Here is a 19,498-nt window from a genome sequence, read left to right on the forward strand (position 1 = left end):
AATGTCGCAGCTCTTTATGAAACAAGATCTGTCTACTAATATATATTGTCTTCACAGAACCTTCTAGAGAAGAATTATTTGATTCTTCTATTATGTATGATAGCATATTCAAGGATTAGATCCACCTTTGGGAACTGAATCACTTGTCTACCATTTTGTTTGGTGTACTGTATTTCTAGACACCGTATATGTCATAAAAGTCAACAACAGCAATCCATTGCATGTCCAAAAAGCCAAAGAAGACTGCAAAAGAGTTTATATCTGCAATAATGTCAAAATCATATCAATCTTTTTGATTTTTTTTCAACAGGCCCAGTAATGCTCCAGTAGAGACGAGTCAGTCTTCCCGGTCTCAGGGAAGGAAATCCAGTGCAGTAGGGATCTCTACAGCGTCTGTGGTGTTTGCTGCTAAGCTCAAATCAGGCATGGAAAAACACAAGCGATCACCGGAGGCATTTGTCTCTTTGCAGCTGGAAAAGGTATTGAAATTCATCTTGTCGCTGTCTTTTTGTCTCACATGTTTCATTCTTTCTGCCATGTTTATTTGTAATGTTGTGCTTCTTGCCTTTACTCCATTTCTTTGTCCTTCTCTCCTTCTCTGTTTACTTTTATTCCTTTGTTAATATTATGAACTGGTGAATTTGTTCAGTCACATATGTGACAAATTCATCGGTTCATAAAACTGCTGACGATATTTACAATATTTGATCTTATCTTTTTAATTAGTATTATTATTATCTATACGTCTCATCTGTACAGTTCATATGATTTCTCTTTTCTACTTTGTTTACAGACTCCTTCTCGAGATGTCATGTTGAATAACTTCCTTCAAGTAAAATCCAGTCGAGGAACCATCATGAAGAACCCTGAAGAGGTTGAGAAACTCAAGAGGTAAATAGTATCTTATTTTAAAGTTGCTCAAGCGTACACCAGGGCCCTAGCTGTTTCATAAAAAGTTGTTATCAATAACAAGTTACAATAACTGCTATAAGCTACTAAAATTGTGGCATTTGATTGGCTGAGAGCAAATTTGCAATAGAAATTTAGCATTTGTTATAGATAACAAGTTTTATGAAACAGGGCCCAGGTCGATGTGTAGAATGCAGCAAGGGAAAAATTATTTTCACTCTGTTGTTATGGATGTGTGTTTTGTTGTTGATATTGAATAATAACTCTGTGTTTGCTCTTGCAACAGGAAGCCGGTGCGTGTGTGTGTATTGGGTTTTTACAGACGTGTATCAATTAGATATGATTATTTACGTCTGGGGACCGACCTTTAAATGTCACCATCTGAAAGACGTGACTCAGTTTCGAACCTGCGTCCTCGGCTGAATCAGTTTGTAACTTCCATTGTTAGCTGGATTACAAGCGCACGCCACAACACCTAGTTGTGGCATCAGTGAGCCATTTTATATACCAGTTGCCTCTTGACTTTGTGTGTGTAACTTCGTGAGATAAAGGAGATTGTATGACATTATACCTCATTCAGTTCATTTTACTTTGTTCAGTGATAATCATAATATCAAATTAAGTCCTGATTATATTCTTTTTTCAGATAGATGAATTGAAATAGAAGAAACACTTTATAATTAATTGCGTTATACCTTATTCTCTTCCTTTTCCCCCCTATTCCTAGGGAGCTGATAATGAAGTTCTGTCACCGTTTCATGCGCCGTGTGTCGCAGTATTCCTTGAGAGGCCAGATCATCTCCTACATCAACAGCATGATGAATCTCTTGGAGGAGTTCAAGAACGTCAGGATGACTCACTTTGTCTGCGGCGTGCAAAACGAGAAAAAGACTCCCGACGACGATGTGAATGGATTAGAAACAAACCCAAGGTGAGAAGCACTATCTATTCTCAGATTTTTAATTTAATTAAAAATTTAGTTTAGTTTAAACTTAGTTTTAATTGTAACGGTAGAATCTGTGCTCATAGATATCATTTGGTTTAAAGACCATAGCCCCTTGTCATTTTATTTGTCACTGCAATGGACATATCACACTAAATTTAATTCTGTCCATCTATGATTACAGGGAGCTGAAGAAACGCCCGAGACGTCTGCTATCCCCCGATGGTACCACCCTCCTCAACATGTGGTTTCTACCCCATCACACCGAGTCCCTGGTCATGTTCAAGAACCTGGACGAGGACACCTGTGTGGGGGCGCTCTCCGTCTCGTTGCGGATCATATCTGCACTCCATGACATCCTGCAGTACTTGTGTGCACACTCCAAGCTTGGTAGCTCACATGCAAGGTATTTATTGAACTTTTTTTAATGCATCCAATGTTTACTTGAATGGGCTCGTTGAGAGCTCATTACATGACCAGAAATATTTCAACTATTTTAAGGTCGCTCTGAAAAAGTATTATTTGGGAGTTGACATTTTTTTTAATTTTTTAATTTGATCTTTTTTTAAATTTGATCTTTTTTTCAAATTTTTAATTTAATTATTTTTTTATTATTTTCAATTCTTTTTTTAATAAAAATTCAAAATTGTCTAAATTCCAATAACAAATTTCAAAAGATAATATTCTTTTATTTTTTAAAATAAATTTTTGATGCAAGATATGAAACAAATATACAATGCCTTCTTTTCGAGGTGCTGGTTAAAACTATGAGCATTAGAGTCACCTCTTGCGGATAGTTTTAATCAGAACCTCTCAAGACGGTATATTTGTATATTGCCTGCCCCCTCCTACAGTTTCCGATATCACATTAGACATTAAAAACACAGGTACTGGATAGTCACAGTACATTGACCTGGTAATGTTGCTTTAGTTTATGGTTTATACGAGGTATGGACAGGTGTAAATTGTAACACAAAAAAATTAGTTAATTAAAACCGATTATTTTCAATTTCCTCTTTCAGCCAGGTAAAATGACCCATAGTATTTAGCACAATCATATCGTCTTTCATTTTGGTAGAGGTATGAAATGTAATCTACATTTTAGACCACTTTTATGTAATGAAAATGATTAAAATGGTACATTTCATCAAAAGGAAAATTCGTTGTCTTTCTCTATAAGACGATGTGTTCATTGATAAATATGGTTGGAGCTATTTTTTTAAGACTACATGTTGGTTTGAAGTCATTTAATATTGGAACATATGTATAGATTGTAACAATCTTTTTATAAGTAAACTTTGTGTTTTTTCTCCTAAAACTCAGACTTGGTTCTCAGAAGAAGGATATCACTGCAGACTGGGGAGGTACGGAAGGAATCTGCTCTGAACTCAGAGAGATCCAGAAACAAATCAACAACATGGAAGACCCTCATGACCCTGAACAGGTTAGTATCACAAGGAAGGAGGGGGTGATCACACATTTGCTCCAGCACCATTTTATCAAAGACATAAAGTTATAGCATTAAGGTTTTGATGTGTTTTAGGTCCAGTTTTGGATCAGGGTGATAGTTCGATGTAGATTTTCAGTTGATCCGAATCAGTCGCAAGTCCTCCAATCAATCGCAAGTTACAGTCTCCTATCTCTTATGTACATAGTTGCGATTGATATCAGTCGCAAATAAGTTGTGATTAAAAGCAGCTTTTTTAAGATAGGGCCCAGGTATGAATTTGAGAACTCTACTAGTGTAGGAAATTGATCCAACATTTGCTGTGCCAACAATTACCCTAGACTTCTCCATGTTGTCAAAGATATAGGGTGAGAGGGTCAAAGGTCGTGTGGATTTGGTTTTAGCTAATTAGTTATAATATTATAGTAATAGAGTTTGAGGTCCAGAAAAAAGGGTTAGGAGTTGGACTAGTGTAAGAAATTGACCCAGGAGCAACTGAGCATGTTATGTAGTCATGACAGGGAGCTACGCCACGATCAAGGTCTAAGGGAATTGTTAGAAACGCAATGATAGAGAAACATGAACAAGACTTTAAAAAAAAATACCAGCAGTTAATATAGGATTTTATTCACTTTAAGTTCTGTGATCTTAGTCTTCTATGATATCCGTAATTTTCTTTCTCCTGCATGTAGATTGCTGACTTCTTGAGTCTACGACGAGACATCCTCTTCCTGGAGTTTGACTCCTCTGTCCGTTACACCCTTCGAGACACTCTCTTATCCACAAAGAATGTTGGTGGGTACCGTAGCGTGACCATGAACATGTCATCCGCTCTCCCTGCCCTGAGCAACGTCCAGAGACCAACGCTCTACAACACCTACATGCCTGTCCCGGAGCCTCTGCAGTCTAGGGATAGCAAGGCTCAGGAGCTGTTCCCTCATAGAACCTTCATGGGCAGGTAGGGGGTTTCCCTTTATTGAACTTATTTTATTTCATTCTAGGACTAGGACTGGGCATAGATTAGTTATGCTTGTATAGTACTTTATTTGAGATGCTGCAAAGTGTTTGATGTTATTTGCATCACCCTGACTACAGCAGTGCTGGCCTATTAAAGCTGAAAGCATGCCAAGAAATGCTTTAAAGTTGCTCAAGCGTGGGTATATAGCGGGCAGCACATGGACGTATGCACAGGAGCGTAATACCCATTGGCTCAGTGTTGTGTAGTGATCGCCAAGTTGCCTTCTTCACGAACGTCTATATACCCACGCATGAACATCCTATGAAGTACCTATGCTTCGTACGAAAATGGATTCAGTGACAACGTCAAACTAATTGCTCTCCTGTATACATTGTTTGTTCATTGGGCTGGCATTTGAGGGCTTTCGCACATTAGCCATGACTGTATAAAAGAACTTTCCATTTGTCTTCTCCTCATTTAACAGGAGAGGACCATTCCAGCTAAGATTTTGGCAGTGGCAGCAGATTGAGCACAACATGCAGCTATGTCTATCAGGACTCAAGGATGTGGACAGGTAGGTAGAAAAGACCTTCATCAGTGGTAGAAGTCTTTAAGCCCGTCTGCACTAGTTTGGCCAGGGGGATTAGACCTCCCTGCAAGGTCACAAACGGGTGGTTATCTCATCAAAACAGCCCTCAATTAACATAAGAAAAAGGAGATCATGGGGGGGATCAACAGGCACCGATTAGGCATTGTTTGCTATATAGAGGGCGCAAGTAGCTATAAGTAGTGCAGTGGGGCTTTAAGTTTGATGAATTCCATATAAAAATTACAATCAGAATGAAAGAAGGGAGGGATAGTTGTTTTCTTTTTACTCTTTAACCAAGTTTGTCAAGAGATTTTTCATTGGGATAATATCCTATAGAACACTTTTTTTCTTCTCATTACTGACAGAAATTCAGAAAAGTTTCACAATCCATAAAAGGAAAGCCAATAGAGGGGAAGTAAATCATTTAACAGGCTGTTTAAAGAATTATAATAACAACAATAAACACAATAAGAAATTATTTTGACACTATCATTTACATTTAAGTTTTCTCAGAGAAATTAGAAATCATAATATTGTTTCACCAGACATATAGCCAATGGCTAGATTTTAGGTGTATTGGGCTGGTGAAAGAATCATAATCATAATTGTAAACACGATAATAAATTATTATGACACTATTATCTCCATTTCCCCCATTTTCTCAGAGAATTGACAATTGTAGAATTTTTCCTTTCCAGACATGTAGCCAACGGAGAGATATTAGGTGTATCCCTTCTGATGGAGGACGTCCTACTGAGTGGCCAGCAGGAGATCACCATGTCTCCTGATGATAGTGACGGTGAAGATGGAGGAGCTCATACCGGCAAGGCTCCGTCTAGACCCAGGAGTGCTGCTAGTACCAGGTCCTCTTCTCATTCTAGACCAGCCAGTGCCAGCAGTGGGTCTGTTGTGAAGGAATCCAAGCAAGGTATGTATTGGATCATCTTTGAACGGTCTATCAGATCAGTTTTGACAGCTTTTATTATTTTGGGGGGGTTGTATATTTGGTTTTATAATCCTAGAGAATGAATGTTCTTGCACCTGTTCTTAGGCAGTTTTAATCATTCATAATTCATGCATGTAAAAAGTAATTACCACACAACTTAACAGAAAAGATATATAGGAAAGATGCATTTAGGTAATGCATTAAAGGGATCGTTTAACAATGTTAAATCTGAGATACACGGCCCTACGTGTTATCAGTGTCTGTGATATGATGTAATATTAAAGCCCTACAAAAATTGCGCTTCAAAATGATCAAGAAGTGCCTCAAAAAAGTAAAAATCTTTGAGTGACCGGTTTTACCATACTCGTTTTCCCCAATAGACTGTAGTGTTATGAAAACCGTCAGGCGAACGGTTTTCAAAATTTGTAATTCCAATCATAAATATCTTGATAATCAGACAGGCGATCGGCTTGTAAAAGTCACGGGGTTCCTGACTGACCTAAAGGTTTATAATTATCATTGCATCATGAGCTAAATCCAGAATGTGTTTTCAGAATCTGAGACAAAGTTACCGGATCCCTTTAAGCTGTAAAGTAAATCAGCCACACAGCTGATAGGATCTAGCCTCTAGTGCCAATTATCTGATACTGTGCACACTCATGAAAATGAAAAGTTAAATAAAAAAGGCAATGCTTATGGATGACTAATTGGGAACTGTATTTTGATAGTTGAGTCATTAAATGTAGTTTAATTATAAAGGAATGAAATTCATTACATTAGTATTAACGCTAAACGTTTCTTGTAGTTGTTTCAGCTACCGGTAAAGCTCTCTCCAGAACCAAGGAACCAGTCAAAGCCTACTCTCTACTCAAGGATTTCTTGTTGCTATGGAAACGTCTAGAGGTCTTCAAGGTGGAGTGGGGTCAACGCAAGCTTGTCATCGAAGAGGTCGATACTCCGGCTCTGTATAGAAAGTTTTGGTGAGAAATACTTCCGTTTTCATCCAGTTGCATAATCAAATTTTCTCTGTCTCTCTTTTATCTCTTGTCAGGATAGCATGGAATCTGCATCTTTAAATTGTTATCTTTCTTTCTCTCTCTTTCTCCCACTTTCTCTATCTCTTCCTGTTCCCACTTGCTTTCTTTTTATCTCATGCACCTCTCTCTCATTCTCTCATGGTGATCTAACACGAAGACTCTGATTTATATCTTTTTTTCTCTCTCTCTCTCTCTCTTTCTCTCCCTATCTCTCCCTATCTCTCCCTATCTCTCTCTATCTCTACCTGTTTTCACCTGCTTTCTTTCCATTTCATCTCTCCCATTCTCTCATGGTGATCTAACAGTACAGAATCTGATGTATATCTTTCTTTCTCTCTCTCTCTATTTCTCTCTTTCTCTCTCTCTATATATATATATATATATATATATCTATCTCTTTCTGTTCCCATCTGCTCTCTTTTAATCTCATCTCTCCTATTCTCTCATGGTGATCTGACGAGACAGAATCTGATGTATATATCTTACTTTTTTCATGCAGCCAAACCTACAAGATGGAGATCCTATACCCTGTAGTGAAGAGCATAGCAAGGAGATATGGACAGGTGAGAAAGCATTTATCTTATCTAGAGTGGCTCAGTCATTTGACTTAGTAATGATAATAATAATATTTCATTTTTAAAGCCCTGTTACATAAGATACAAAGCGCTTACAAATTATTTTATTCAAAGGGTTGACAGTTTTAACCTTAGCGTTGCACCAAGTCCTTTGGCAGAACATATTACCAGCTGTTCTCACCTCAAATGAAGTAAATTGCTATTACCTAGGGTGCTTTCATATTTTACACAGCAGTATGACAAGATCTTTGCAGTCACCTTGAGCATACCTTGTATTGGGTTTGTGCATATTTATGAAATAATGTTAATGTATTTCTGTTTTCCATGTGTATTTGTTTAATAATAATAATAATAATTTGGATTTATATAGAGCTTAATACAGCATATCGTCTCTAGGCGCTTTACAAATATTAATACCCCTGTCATTGGATTCATTCACACACAATGTGCACCATCTCCACTCCCTGGCGAGTATTCCTACCATATGGTCACCGTATATAGGCAATTACTATCACAAGTGCTTTTGTCATTCTACCAGGTTCCCATTTCTCTCTTGGGTATTGAGTGGCGAATGTAGACTAATGCCTTTCCAAAGGATATCAGCCTGGAGATGAATATCCTTTCAATCATATGTTCTCTCTATCTCACAGGGAGACCTCTATGAGGGGATGGTAATGGACTCGGAGCCCATCATTGCTCCTAAGGGAGCCTCAGAGATGGAGCTGAGAGCTAAGCAGCTAGTCAAGCTCCTTGATAACCTGGAGCATCATATGATCCATGAGCTCCAGCGTAAGATTGCCAAGGAGCATGCCCTCGTTGCTGCCGAGAGGGCCAGGGATGAAGGTAACCTCCCTACGGACCTGTGGAAGAGGCCGGTAAGTGTTTCATCATTTGACCTGGACCCCATTTCACAAAACTTGTCATCAGTTAAAAATGACAGTGTTTGTTATAAGCCAGTGCAATCCTTGCTTCTGATTGGTTATCAGCAGATTTGTCACTGATTTTTGTCATTTTGTATTGAAAAAAGGCTTGGTGAAACGAGTCCTTGAACTTGACAATGCTTGACTTTACAAAGTAATTGCTTTTTATTTTTGCAGGTGCTAGATTGGTAAACCATGATTTTACATTTCTATATATGCACCTCTTCCACAATGCAAACTTGAAAAGCAATAAATGATTTATGTAACCTATATTTTACTATTTTCAATTCATTATATTAACATATAACAAGTACATGTAAAGCTCATTTTGATTTTTTTAATACCCTGGGCCCCCATCTTACAAAGAGTTGATATCAATCTGAACTTATTTGCGATTGATATCAATCGCAACTATACAGTACATGAGAGAGACTGCAAACTTGTGGTTGACTGGAGGACTTGCGATTGATTTGGATCAATCGTAAGTCTTTGTAAGACGGCGCTCTGGTATATTTTAGGAATTTCCAGGGTCAAGTATAGTTACAATTTAAGTTGGAGTAATTGCAATTCACAAAGCTTCTTTGACCTAATCAGCTTTGACCTAATCAGACTGTTTCATACATTGAAGCTATATTTTCAAGAGAATATTTTTAAATTACCACCGTCTTGTTTGACAGGTGATCAATGAACGTCTCATGATCCCCAAGCCCCATGTTGCTGATGATTTCTCACGAACGCTTCACAACATGGCTCAGCGAGAGGGCGACAAGGTGATCTTCACTTCGGATCAGCTGAATAGCGCCCTCACGGGGCTGGCCAATGCCGTCATGGCGAGAGAGAAAGGCAACTATGAGAACTACTCCATGTACTACGAGAATCTTCTCAGACAGCATCATCAGTTGCTCTATCAACGAGAACAAGTATGATTCTACATGTATTTTAATCAAATTGAATGATATTAAAGCCTATCTGCACTAGTTTGGTCATGGGGTATTAGACCTCCCTGCAAGATCACTTACAGGTGGTTATCTCATCAAATCAGCTCTCAATTAACATCAGAAAAAGAGGATCATGGGGGACCAACAGGCACTGATTAAGCATTGTTTGATATATAGAGGGTGCAAGTAGCTGTAAGTAGTGCGGTCCTGCTTTAAGACATTTTTAGAATATGATAATAATAATAATGATAAAAATATATCTTAATTGTTTACCCAATACCCAGGGTAGCCTCATCAGTATTGATACTGTTCTCCCTGAGTGCCCTGCAATGATATTATTACTCCGGCTGTAGCCGAGCTGCCATGAAAAGGTGCTAAAGCATTCAAGGAATTTCTTCCTACCGGCTACACCTGGGAGGAGCGTGGCAAATGTTCATTAATATCTTGCCAAAAGACGTTAGAATATGAATATGAACATCATCTTACATGGATGTACTTGCTTGTCCACAGGCAGTAAACAATGATTGAAGATGCACTTTTTACAAAAGAAAATGCGGAGAACACATTCACAATCATATCATTTGAGTATTTCCCCGTTTCTTGAAGTATGGACAGTCATTTGTGATCGGAATGGTTTTGATTTTGCCCCTGGACTGAATATCAATGGTTTACCATCCTCTCTGGAGTTTTGCCTGAATGGACAATGACTCATCATCTCAAATTAGCAATCATCCTGAATCCTTAGTAGACTGATATGATTTGATGGTATGTTTTACATTCGCAGGAAATCAAGCACCTTCAGCAGGCCTACGATGACATTCAGACAGCTGCTGTGGTTGATATTCAATGTCAGCTAGCAGATAGGAGTCATGACTTACTACTAGGTAAGACACTTAGTTTGTTGGTTTGTTTGTTTGCTTTATCTGACTGCTAAGAAAGTATGTGTATGTTTTTATGCAAGCAACCAGGGGGCTGAATGTCAATGAAGATTAATGCCTTACCAAAGAGCACTAGTGCATAGAATTGGTTTCAAACCGGGACCTCCCGGTTACGAGACTACTGCTCTACCACTGTGCCGTCACAGTCACACTTATATTATCCTTTCCAGTAAGTTAACAAACTATCAAAGATGCACACTTAAGTGTTTAATCAGTGTTTTCATTTCTGTTATAGACTCATATTAGATTAAAATTGTCCTTGTGTCCGTCTGATATTGATGTGAACATCTATGTGTATTTCTGTCTCCAGTATGAATGTTAGCCATCTTAGTTCCAAATGTAAGTGACTGTAATACAGAAAAGGTTAAAACACCTAAACGTACCAAGGAACACTTGGTACAATTACATCAAAGGTTGAGTGTGCCTATAAAGACAGTCTTTAGATATGGTATTGCCAAGTTGAGAAATATAAAATGATGAACAAATCTTTAATGTCTAATGGATACTAGCTGTTACGAAATGAAGTTGATCATGTTAGATAGAATTACAAAATTACGTTATCATGGCAATCATGACTTTCGGGATGAAATCTGAACGATTCTTGTTGATATTGCCCACTGACCAGAGATCACAGCGTTACGTTCCAAGCTGACCGAGATGAATCAAGAAGCTTTGACCAAGGAAGAAGATGTCCGCAGTAAGGTCAAGGCTGAATATGACGCTCTCGTTCAGAATCTCTTTCATAGCGCCTTTGCTCTCAAACAACAATTTGATGAATTTGGGTGAGTCTAGCCGTAACTTGTTTCTTTCTCAGTGCTATTAGTGCTACTGTGATCACCCCTGCTTCAATATATTCATGCACTTTTTTAAATAATTATTTTTAGTTTATAATATCTATTTCTTACACTTCGGACCACTTCTGTTAATTCTACTATGGACTACATATTTGTTGTATACATATACTTTATTATGACCAACTTTTTATTATACTGTTTTTCATCTACCCCTGTTCTACTACCCCATAGTAGGGAATGGTTGATTGCTACAGAGAGTACAGTTGTAGAGTTGTCTACATGGACATTTTCTCTACAAAATGAAATTTTTACAACAATTTATTTGATTTTAGATCTTAACCACTGCCTGGATCGTGAATGTTATTAATCCATTCATAATGCATTCCTTTTGACTAGCATCATCTCATGATACTGCCCTCTTTTCTTTATTCAGATTGCGTCTCCACAAGGAGGCTTCCGACATCGTGAGCCAGGTGCGACAGGAAGCTGTCATGGCCATGTCAAAGTTCAAGAAGAAGACGGCTGGATCTGGATGTAAGTATATAGTGTCCTCCCTTGAAAGCTGCACATGAATTTGAAGTTCAGCTGGAACTCCTAGCTGGATAGGGTCTAGCTTACTTTGCACAAAATATCTTCACAAGTTTACAGTTACAATATAAATGTGATGAAAAAGAATTGTGTAGTGCTTTTAAGTTGGGTCTTGAGCTATGGAAAATACCTCAATCTATCATTTATTATTAAGTATTTTTTGGGTGTCACCTGTGCCTAGGAGGTGAAAAGCAAACTGAATCACTGTAAGCCTCGGTATAACTGATTGGGGGTGTGCAGGTGGACCACTACACCAAGGTTTCCCCCTACTCTTATACTAAAAGTGCAGTGGATTCTTAACATGCAAAGGTGGTGACTCTCCTCTACACGGGACCTCCATTGAGCGTCCTATCCGAGGGATGGATATGTGTGCATCTGTTTTTTTATGCCTCCGTTACGAAGTAGCCGGAGGCATTATGTTTTCGGGTTGTCCGTCCGTCCGTACGTACGTCCGTACGTACGTACGTCCGTCCGTCCGTACGTCCCGTTCTCGTGATCGCGTTATCTGAAGAACCGATTGATGGATTCCTGCCAAACTTTGGTCATGTATGTATCTTGCAGAGCCGATGAACTGATTAGATTTTGGGATCACGAGGTTAAAGGTCAAAGGTCACAGGGCTCATTATGTATGCAAAAACAGCTCGTGATCGCGTTATCTGAAGAACCGATTGATGGATTCCTGCCAAACTTAGGTCATGTATGTATCTTGCAGAGACGATGAACTGATTAGATTTTGGGGTCACGAGGTCAAAGGTCAAAGGTCACAGGGCTCATTATGTATGCTGAAACAGCTCGTGATTGCGTTATCTCAAGAACCGATTGATGGATTCCTGCCAAACTTAGGTCATGTATGTTATTTGCAGAGCCGATGAACTGATTAAATTTTGGGGTCATGAGGTCTAGGTCAAAGGTCATGCGGCTCATTATGCATGCAAAAATAGCTTGTGATCGCATTATCATTAGAACAGATTGTTGGATTCCTCCCAAACTTAGATCATGTATGTATCTTGCAGAGCCAATGAACTGAGTAGATTCTAGGGTCATGAGGTCAAAGGTCAAAGGTCATGGGCTCATTATGTATGCAGAATTAGCTTGTGAACGCATTCTCATTAGAACTGACAGATGGATTACTATTTAACTCGGAACATCTTGCAGAGCCAATGAACTGAGTAGATGTTAGGGTCATGTGGTCAAAGATCAAAGGGTCATATATGTATATGAGAAATTGCTTGTAATCACGATATTCTGAGAACCTGTTAATGGATTACAATTGAACTTGAATTTGAACAATTTCTTCTGTTTTGGTTTGTAAAATTGCTCTATGACGGAGGCATCATTTCGACTGCGCGCAGTCGAAGTTCCATCTAGTTTCAACTAGAGTTCATGTATCTGATTTCAGCAAGGTTTGTAATGTATTGGTGAATTGTGCATGGGGCCAAACAACCTCATAATGGTCACAGATTCACATTCATTGCTTGCATGATCAACAAGTCAGCTTCTGTCGAACCTAATACCATATTAAGTTCGTGAACAATGTGTTATTAAAATGTTCTGTTATGTTAACACAGCTGATGAAGGACTGCAGCTGAACCTGAAGCGAGCTACAGAGCTTCATGAAGTGAGGAAAGAGAACAATGCCCTGACCAGAAGACTGGTCAAGATGAAAGGCTTCAACGGCTGGAAAACAACCAAACTGAGAGAGCAGTACAACGCATTGGTTAGTGAGAAACATGCTTGTATCCTCATGATGCAGGGGTTAGAATCCAATACATGGTTTAATGGATGCAGTGGTTCATTGAATTACAGTTACCATTGTGACTATACTAAGGAAGAACAACAGTTAAAAATGATAACAAGATATATCTCACATCAGCTATTGTATATTGTTCATAGTATTAAGGAATTCCTGCATGTCAACATATTTTGTATTTGGCGGAATAATTAGGCATTAATGCCAGGCCGGCATTCCGCACTCCAGCTTCAAACTTGAAAACTCAAGAGGTCGCATACTATATTTCACTGTAATGTCTCTCCAATGCTATGTAAAGAAAATATCTCCTCAGCTTTTACATCCATTTCAGGATCTACTCAAAAAATAATTTTTCATTATTTGCCGAGTGGTTTTTTAAACGTGAGAAGTCATCATACATGATTTCAAGTAGTGGTAATCCAGGCAATTGGTTGACTCTGACAATCGTTGTTTTTCTATCGTAGGTTGGTAATCTGCAGCATGACTTGGATCGTAGTAAGCGGGACTACATGGAAATCAAGATGTCTGCCAATGAGGAGGTCATTCTCCTGCGTCAGCAAGTGATGGCGCTACGTAAGGCTCTGTCGACGTCCGAGAAGGAACGGGAAGCTACCAAGAAAGTGCTTGATAAGGAGGTAGGCCTATCTTAATAATAATAAAAACGGTGCTTATAAAGCACCAAATCAGAATGTTGTTACATCTGATCACATTTCTCCATTTTGTCTGACTATTTTTGAATAAATTTGTCATTTCAATATCTTCCAAAGTTGAAGTTCTCTACCTGTGATTGAGGACGGGAAGAGGAAAGATGATTTGCATATTATTTATTTAGGTCAAAAGGTTTAATATGTCATGTGACATGTCTTGTACATGTGATTCCTTTGTTATATGCCAAATACATTAAGGGACTAAAAAGTAATTCCTTCGTCTGATCTTTCCTTACAGATGAGGATCAAAGGAGAGCGTAAACATCGGGAGGAGCAGGAAGCGAGAAACCAGCGTCAGATGGAGCTTGCGAGGGCAGCAACCCTAGACAGACTGGTAAACAATAGATTACATTTTGATCAGGTGGTGAGGGGGGGGGGGGGGGTGTTTCACAATGACTGAGATTGACTTAAGTCCCTCCAGTGACACAAATCTACAGAATTCACATTTTTGATACTCTATTATTGAACAAAAACACATTATCTAAAGATCATAATTTCTAAGGTTTTTTCTACATCTGGTTCAAGACTTTTTAAGGGCATAAATTGCCTGCCATAGTTCAAGTCCAACTTCAGTTGATTTTAGTCTTTGTGAAACACCCCCAGATCCTTAGAAACCGATCAATTTGCCTTGGCTTGTGATCAGGAGGAAAAAAGAATGCACAGATAAATGGTACATTTCTGAGATACTCTCTCCACACTAGATCAAATTTATTGTCATTTGAAATTTAGGGGGAGAATTCCCATTAACTGCATATATTCAATTCAATTCAATTCATCTTTATTCAACGATATAAAAGAAAATAGTACAATGCAATAAAACATATTGACATAATCATATACATGTGTAAAATTAACATATCGTTAGGGGCAGCCAAAAAGATCAGGATCTTGTGGACTGGTGCCCCTTTGACAAAATTAACAAATTATAAGTAAAACATTAATAATAATCACAAGCAGACACATCCAACACACACACACACAAACACACACACTCACCCAAGAGAAGGGAAGGAGAAAGAGAGATTACATGTACAGTGTACATATATTAGGTAAACTTATGAAAAAGATATATTGAAATCAAGAAGTATATTTATGAATAAAGTGACTTTTAAGTAAGGCTTTGAAGGAGGAGGCTGTTGAACATGGACGAATGATTGTATTTAAATTATTAAAAATCTTCGGTCCTACATGTTTAAAAGAATTATACATTTGCTTATTAGAAGTTAATGGAAGGTGAAATTGGGAAGCTGAACGTGTGTAATATTGATGAAAATCATTATTAAAGTTAAACAAATTAATTATATTGGCTGGGGCCATTTTATGCTTGACATAATACATCAGTACTGCGACTTTAAATTCATATATATGATAAATATTAAGTGTTTTTAATTCAAAAAAGAGGGGGCGAGATGGCGCTAAATAAGGTGACTTTGTACAAATGCGTAAGGCTTTTTTCTGCAGTTTATGAAATGGTTCTAATTTGCTTTTCCCAACGTTGACTCAAAATATGCTGATATATGAAGCCAGTAGTTGTTAATATATTTACAATGCTGGTCAAAAGCTTTTTGCCTCCAGATGCTTCAACTATACAATACAGTGTAGAAAATTACACGATAGGAATGAGCCAAGTTTTCTATTTGTTTGAATGCAAATGCAGATGGTCTTTGCCTATAGCAGTTTAACATGTCTACATTACAGATTATAATCAGAGGAAAATCAGCTACAGGGCAAGTTTCACTAAATTTCTTGAAATGTATTGTAGATAAACAACTTCACAGTCTAATACAGTCAAACCTGTCTATAGCGACCACCCAAGGGAAACACAAAAAGTGGTCTTTGTAGACAGGTGGTCACTAAAGCAGGTTTAACTGTAATTTGCAAATGGTTGAATGCCATAATTGTTGAATATTCATGTCAATAATTGTTGAATATTCATGAATGCAATAACTGTTGAATATTCATTTTTATATTTATTCCATATCGATTTGACTTGTTTATTCAGATGGAAGAGATAGAAGAGAAAGCAGCAAAGCTTGAGATCATGGAAGAAGACTTGGATAAGACTAGTCGTCTCTATAACACAACACAAGAAAAAACACGCAAAGAGGTCACTCAGGTACGCTGGAAAAGATCTTTTGATTGAAGTTTTTTTAAACCATTGATTCCTCCCATTCCTTTTTTTTCTTCCTCTTCTGTTTCCCATCTTCCTCCACTACCTCTTCTATTCTTGGTACATTAACTACTAGTTTTCTATTTTTGGTTCATACAAAGTTCATTGATAAAGATGGAAATCTATTCTTTAAGTTGTCACAAACCCTGCTAAAAGAGAACACACCGGAAAATCATGAATTTGATGTCATTTGAGTCGACAGGGATATCATCGATGAGAATCATTTGGTATTTAAACCTTAAGATTGATAAATTGTAGTGTCGATATCTGCAAGGAATTTTAGATAATGGCTATACACTCCCTACACTAGGATCCTACCACCCCGATGGCTCCTGGCACATTAAGATCAATGCCTTGCTTGGAGACAGCGTGTGTGTAGAACCGTTGTGTACTATCTTTCTACTATCATAGAAATCTGATGCAAATTTTTTGAGGGCTGACCAAAAGTGTACATGACCTTTAAATCCCTAAGATATGGGTATCGGTAGTTAATGCCCCACTACCTTATAGGATTTATTGATGTTTCATTGTGTAATACCAGCAGAATGTGATACTTGGGGAGTGTTTCACAAAGACTAAGATCAACTTGAACTGTTTGCTCTCACCATTTACTGGCATTGGTCTCTCAAAAGAAGTACAAATCGTGGTCACAAATCTACACAATTTACATTTTTTGATAGTTCATTATTGCAGGAAAAAGTGTTATCTAAAGATCATAATGTTGAGAGCAAACAGTGGCATGAACGGGCTGCCATAGTTAAGTCCAACTTAAAGTCGATCTTAGTCTTTGTGAAACACTCCCCTTGTGCTATACCATTATTGCTGGAATTGTGCAGCACATTTTTTTGTAGGAAAATACGAATCCTAACTATCTTGATGCCAACTGTGACTTTCGTATCCACGCCCATTCAGAACCTGACATTACAAATGTTATATTTTCTTGCAGGTGAAATCCCGCCTACAGCATGAGCGTAATATGAAACTGGGTGCTTTCAACAGGGTGGATGAACTACAGACTCAAGTGTACGACTACGAGTATGCTGTGTCTAACATATCGCGTCCTTTCACATCAATGAGTAAGTTATACCCCAGTATTTTATTTTATCCTTGAATTGAATTCCAGATAGATGGCAGCGTCTTTGTTTAATAGTTGGATACCAATGTTCATCAAAGTAGAAACAATACGTACCGGTATCTAGATCGCATGATGTTGCAATTTTGCTTTTGTGGACAATGAATAGCAGTAGAAATTACAGAAAATATTTAGTTGCTTTAAACTACCATTTTTGATTGTGATTCTTTGCAGTGTTACATTTTCTCTTCTTGTGTACTCCTAAATGAGAACTGTTCCCAATGGAAGTTTTTATTTTTCAATGCTCTTGTTGTATTCTGTAATTGGTGATAATGGGCTTTGATTTTAAATTTCCAATGGTTGTTTGGCTTTCCATATATGGTTTCACCCTATTGTTTTGTGTTTACATTAATCACACATAATTATATAAGTTTGATTCTAGTATATTACCTACTCATAATGTTTTCAAGAAATGCATCTCAAATTATTGACATAATATACTTGCATGCAAAGTATACGCTAATGTCATTTTAAACTCCTCCATTCAGTTGCAGTGTTTGTATTTAAAATAAACATCAATTTACAATGAAAGTCTATTGTTCCATTACTCTCCATTGAAAAAAATGTTCTATTTACCAAGTTCATGAAATATATTCAAAAAAAATCATCATAAATAATGTATAGTATACCCCATAGTTTATCTCATGCTGAAAGTGAATGACCATGCAGCCCCCATTTATAAAAAATATCATCTCAATTTATGTAGTGGTAGTATATTCCCCACACTTTATCCCATGCTGAAAGTAAATGACCATGCAGCCCCCAATTTTTTTTAATAATCATCTCCCAAGCTGTTGCCCCCCCCCCCATTTGATTGAAATTATGTTACTCTTTTTCTCATATCCTTGATGCATGCATATTTTATCCTTCAATGTGCTTATATTCCTTCTCTTTCATCTGTACCTATATTGCATGATATCTTATCACTGTCATTCAGGTTTTTTCACATCCGTCAACCGCTTACCACGTAAGTATTTTGACTCTCTTTAAAGTGGAGAGAGCTTGATTGTCATCGCTTACGCTCACATTTGCATTAATATTTCACGTCCATCCAGCACACACTGTCGCATCATCCCATGCACCATTTAGAGAGGCATATATGTGGTTGCTAAAATTTGCAGGGGTCAGATAAAGGTCAGAATGGGGTCGTGCTGGGTACAAGCAGGAGTGAAAGCAGAAATGTGTTTGAAATACATTTAACTTCAATGTAGAGTCATATAGACATTAACAAGCAAAGGTCAAATAGGGGTCAAACTAGGTCATATTAAGGAATCCTTTTAAAATATGTGGATGCTTAAAGATTTGCAGGGGTCAAGCAAAGGTCAGGCCTGGGTCATGCTGGGTAAAAGCAGGAATGAAAGCAGAAGTGTGTTTGAAATACATTTAACTTCCATGTAGATCATATAGACATCAGCAAGCAAAGGTCAAATAGGGGTTACACTAGGTCATATTAAGGAATCCTTTTAGAGTGGCATGTATACATGGTTGCTAAGAAATTGCAGGGGTCAAACAAAGGTCCGACTGGGGTCATGCTGGGTACAAGCAGGAGTGAAAGCAGAAATGTGTTTGAAATACAATTAACTTTCATGTAGAGTCTTATTGACATTGGCAAGCAAAGGTCAAATAGGGGTCAAACTAGGTCATATTAAGGATCCATTTGGAGTGGCATCTATATGCATGTGGTTGCTAAGATTTGCAGGGGTCAGACAAAGGTCTGAACCGGGTCATGCAGGTTACAAGTAGGAGTAAAAGAATAAATGTGTTTGAAATACATTAGCAAGCAAAGGTCAAATAGGGGTCAAACTAGGTTGTACATGTCATTCTAGAAAGTGTTCAAACATACACTCTCAGAGATTTATATAGACATACTAGAGATTTGACTTTTATTCAAATCAAACATCTGTTACAGGAAATAACTATCATATAGCTTAATTGTCTCAAATCCATTGTTAAAATAATAGAACTGGGTTTGTGGGAGGAACTGATTACCATTGTCAAATTTTCATTCTATTTTTTTTATCTTTTTAAAATGTATGTCTATAAAGATTCCATACAAAAGGCACTCCTGTGCAGATGGTTAAACGGCCTCTCCTTTGAAAGTCTCGTGGTGGCTAGAATCATCATGAATTTACTGGAAAATACTGGAAATTTTGAAAA

The 19,498-nt window shown here is 37.7% G+C and overlaps 1 protein-coding gene across 1 annotated transcript in view; it reads left to right on the forward strand.

Moving 5' to 3' along the window:
- Positions 1 to 19,498, forward strand: part of LOC579367 — a 45,776-nt gene that overhangs the window by 19,654 nt on the left and 6,624 nt on the right. The window contains exons 27-47 of the mRNA XM_031000008.1: positions 311 to 479; positions 794 to 891; positions 1,637 to 1,840; positions 2,037 to 2,258; positions 3,176 to 3,296; positions 3,992 to 4,257; positions 4,742 to 4,831; positions 5,545 to 5,774; positions 6,598 to 6,772; positions 7,329 to 7,392; positions 8,055 to 8,279; positions 9,002 to 9,244; positions 10,047 to 10,146; positions 10,826 to 10,982; positions 11,428 to 11,528; positions 13,151 to 13,299; positions 13,797 to 13,967; positions 14,278 to 14,373; positions 16,042 to 16,155; positions 17,156 to 17,285; positions 18,279 to 18,308. Of these exons, the coding sequence (XP_030855868.1) occupies positions 311 to 479; positions 794 to 891; positions 1,637 to 1,840; positions 2,037 to 2,258; positions 3,176 to 3,296; positions 3,992 to 4,257; positions 4,742 to 4,831; positions 5,545 to 5,774; positions 6,598 to 6,772; positions 7,329 to 7,392; positions 8,055 to 8,279; positions 9,002 to 9,244; positions 10,047 to 10,146; positions 10,826 to 10,982; positions 11,428 to 11,528; positions 13,151 to 13,299; positions 13,797 to 13,967; positions 14,278 to 14,373; positions 16,042 to 16,155; positions 17,156 to 17,285; positions 18,279 to 18,308 (3,155 nt within the window). The remainder of the gene's footprint in view (positions 1 to 310; positions 480 to 793; positions 892 to 1,636; positions 1,841 to 2,036; positions 2,259 to 3,175; positions 3,297 to 3,991; positions 4,258 to 4,741; positions 4,832 to 5,544; positions 5,775 to 6,597; positions 6,773 to 7,328; positions 7,393 to 8,054; positions 8,280 to 9,001; positions 9,245 to 10,046; positions 10,147 to 10,825; positions 10,983 to 11,427; positions 11,529 to 13,150; positions 13,300 to 13,796; positions 13,968 to 14,277; positions 14,374 to 16,041; positions 16,156 to 17,155; positions 17,286 to 18,278; positions 18,309 to 19,498) is intronic.

Source organism: Strongylocentrotus purpuratus, unplaced genomic scaffold (genome assembly GCF_000002235.5).
Source record: "Strongylocentrotus purpuratus isolate Spur 01 unplaced genomic scaffold, Spur_5.0 spur5_scaffold_6, whole genome shotgun sequence".
NCBI lineage: Eukaryota > Metazoa > Echinodermata > Echinoidea > Camarodonta > Strongylocentrotidae > Strongylocentrotus > Strongylocentrotus purpuratus.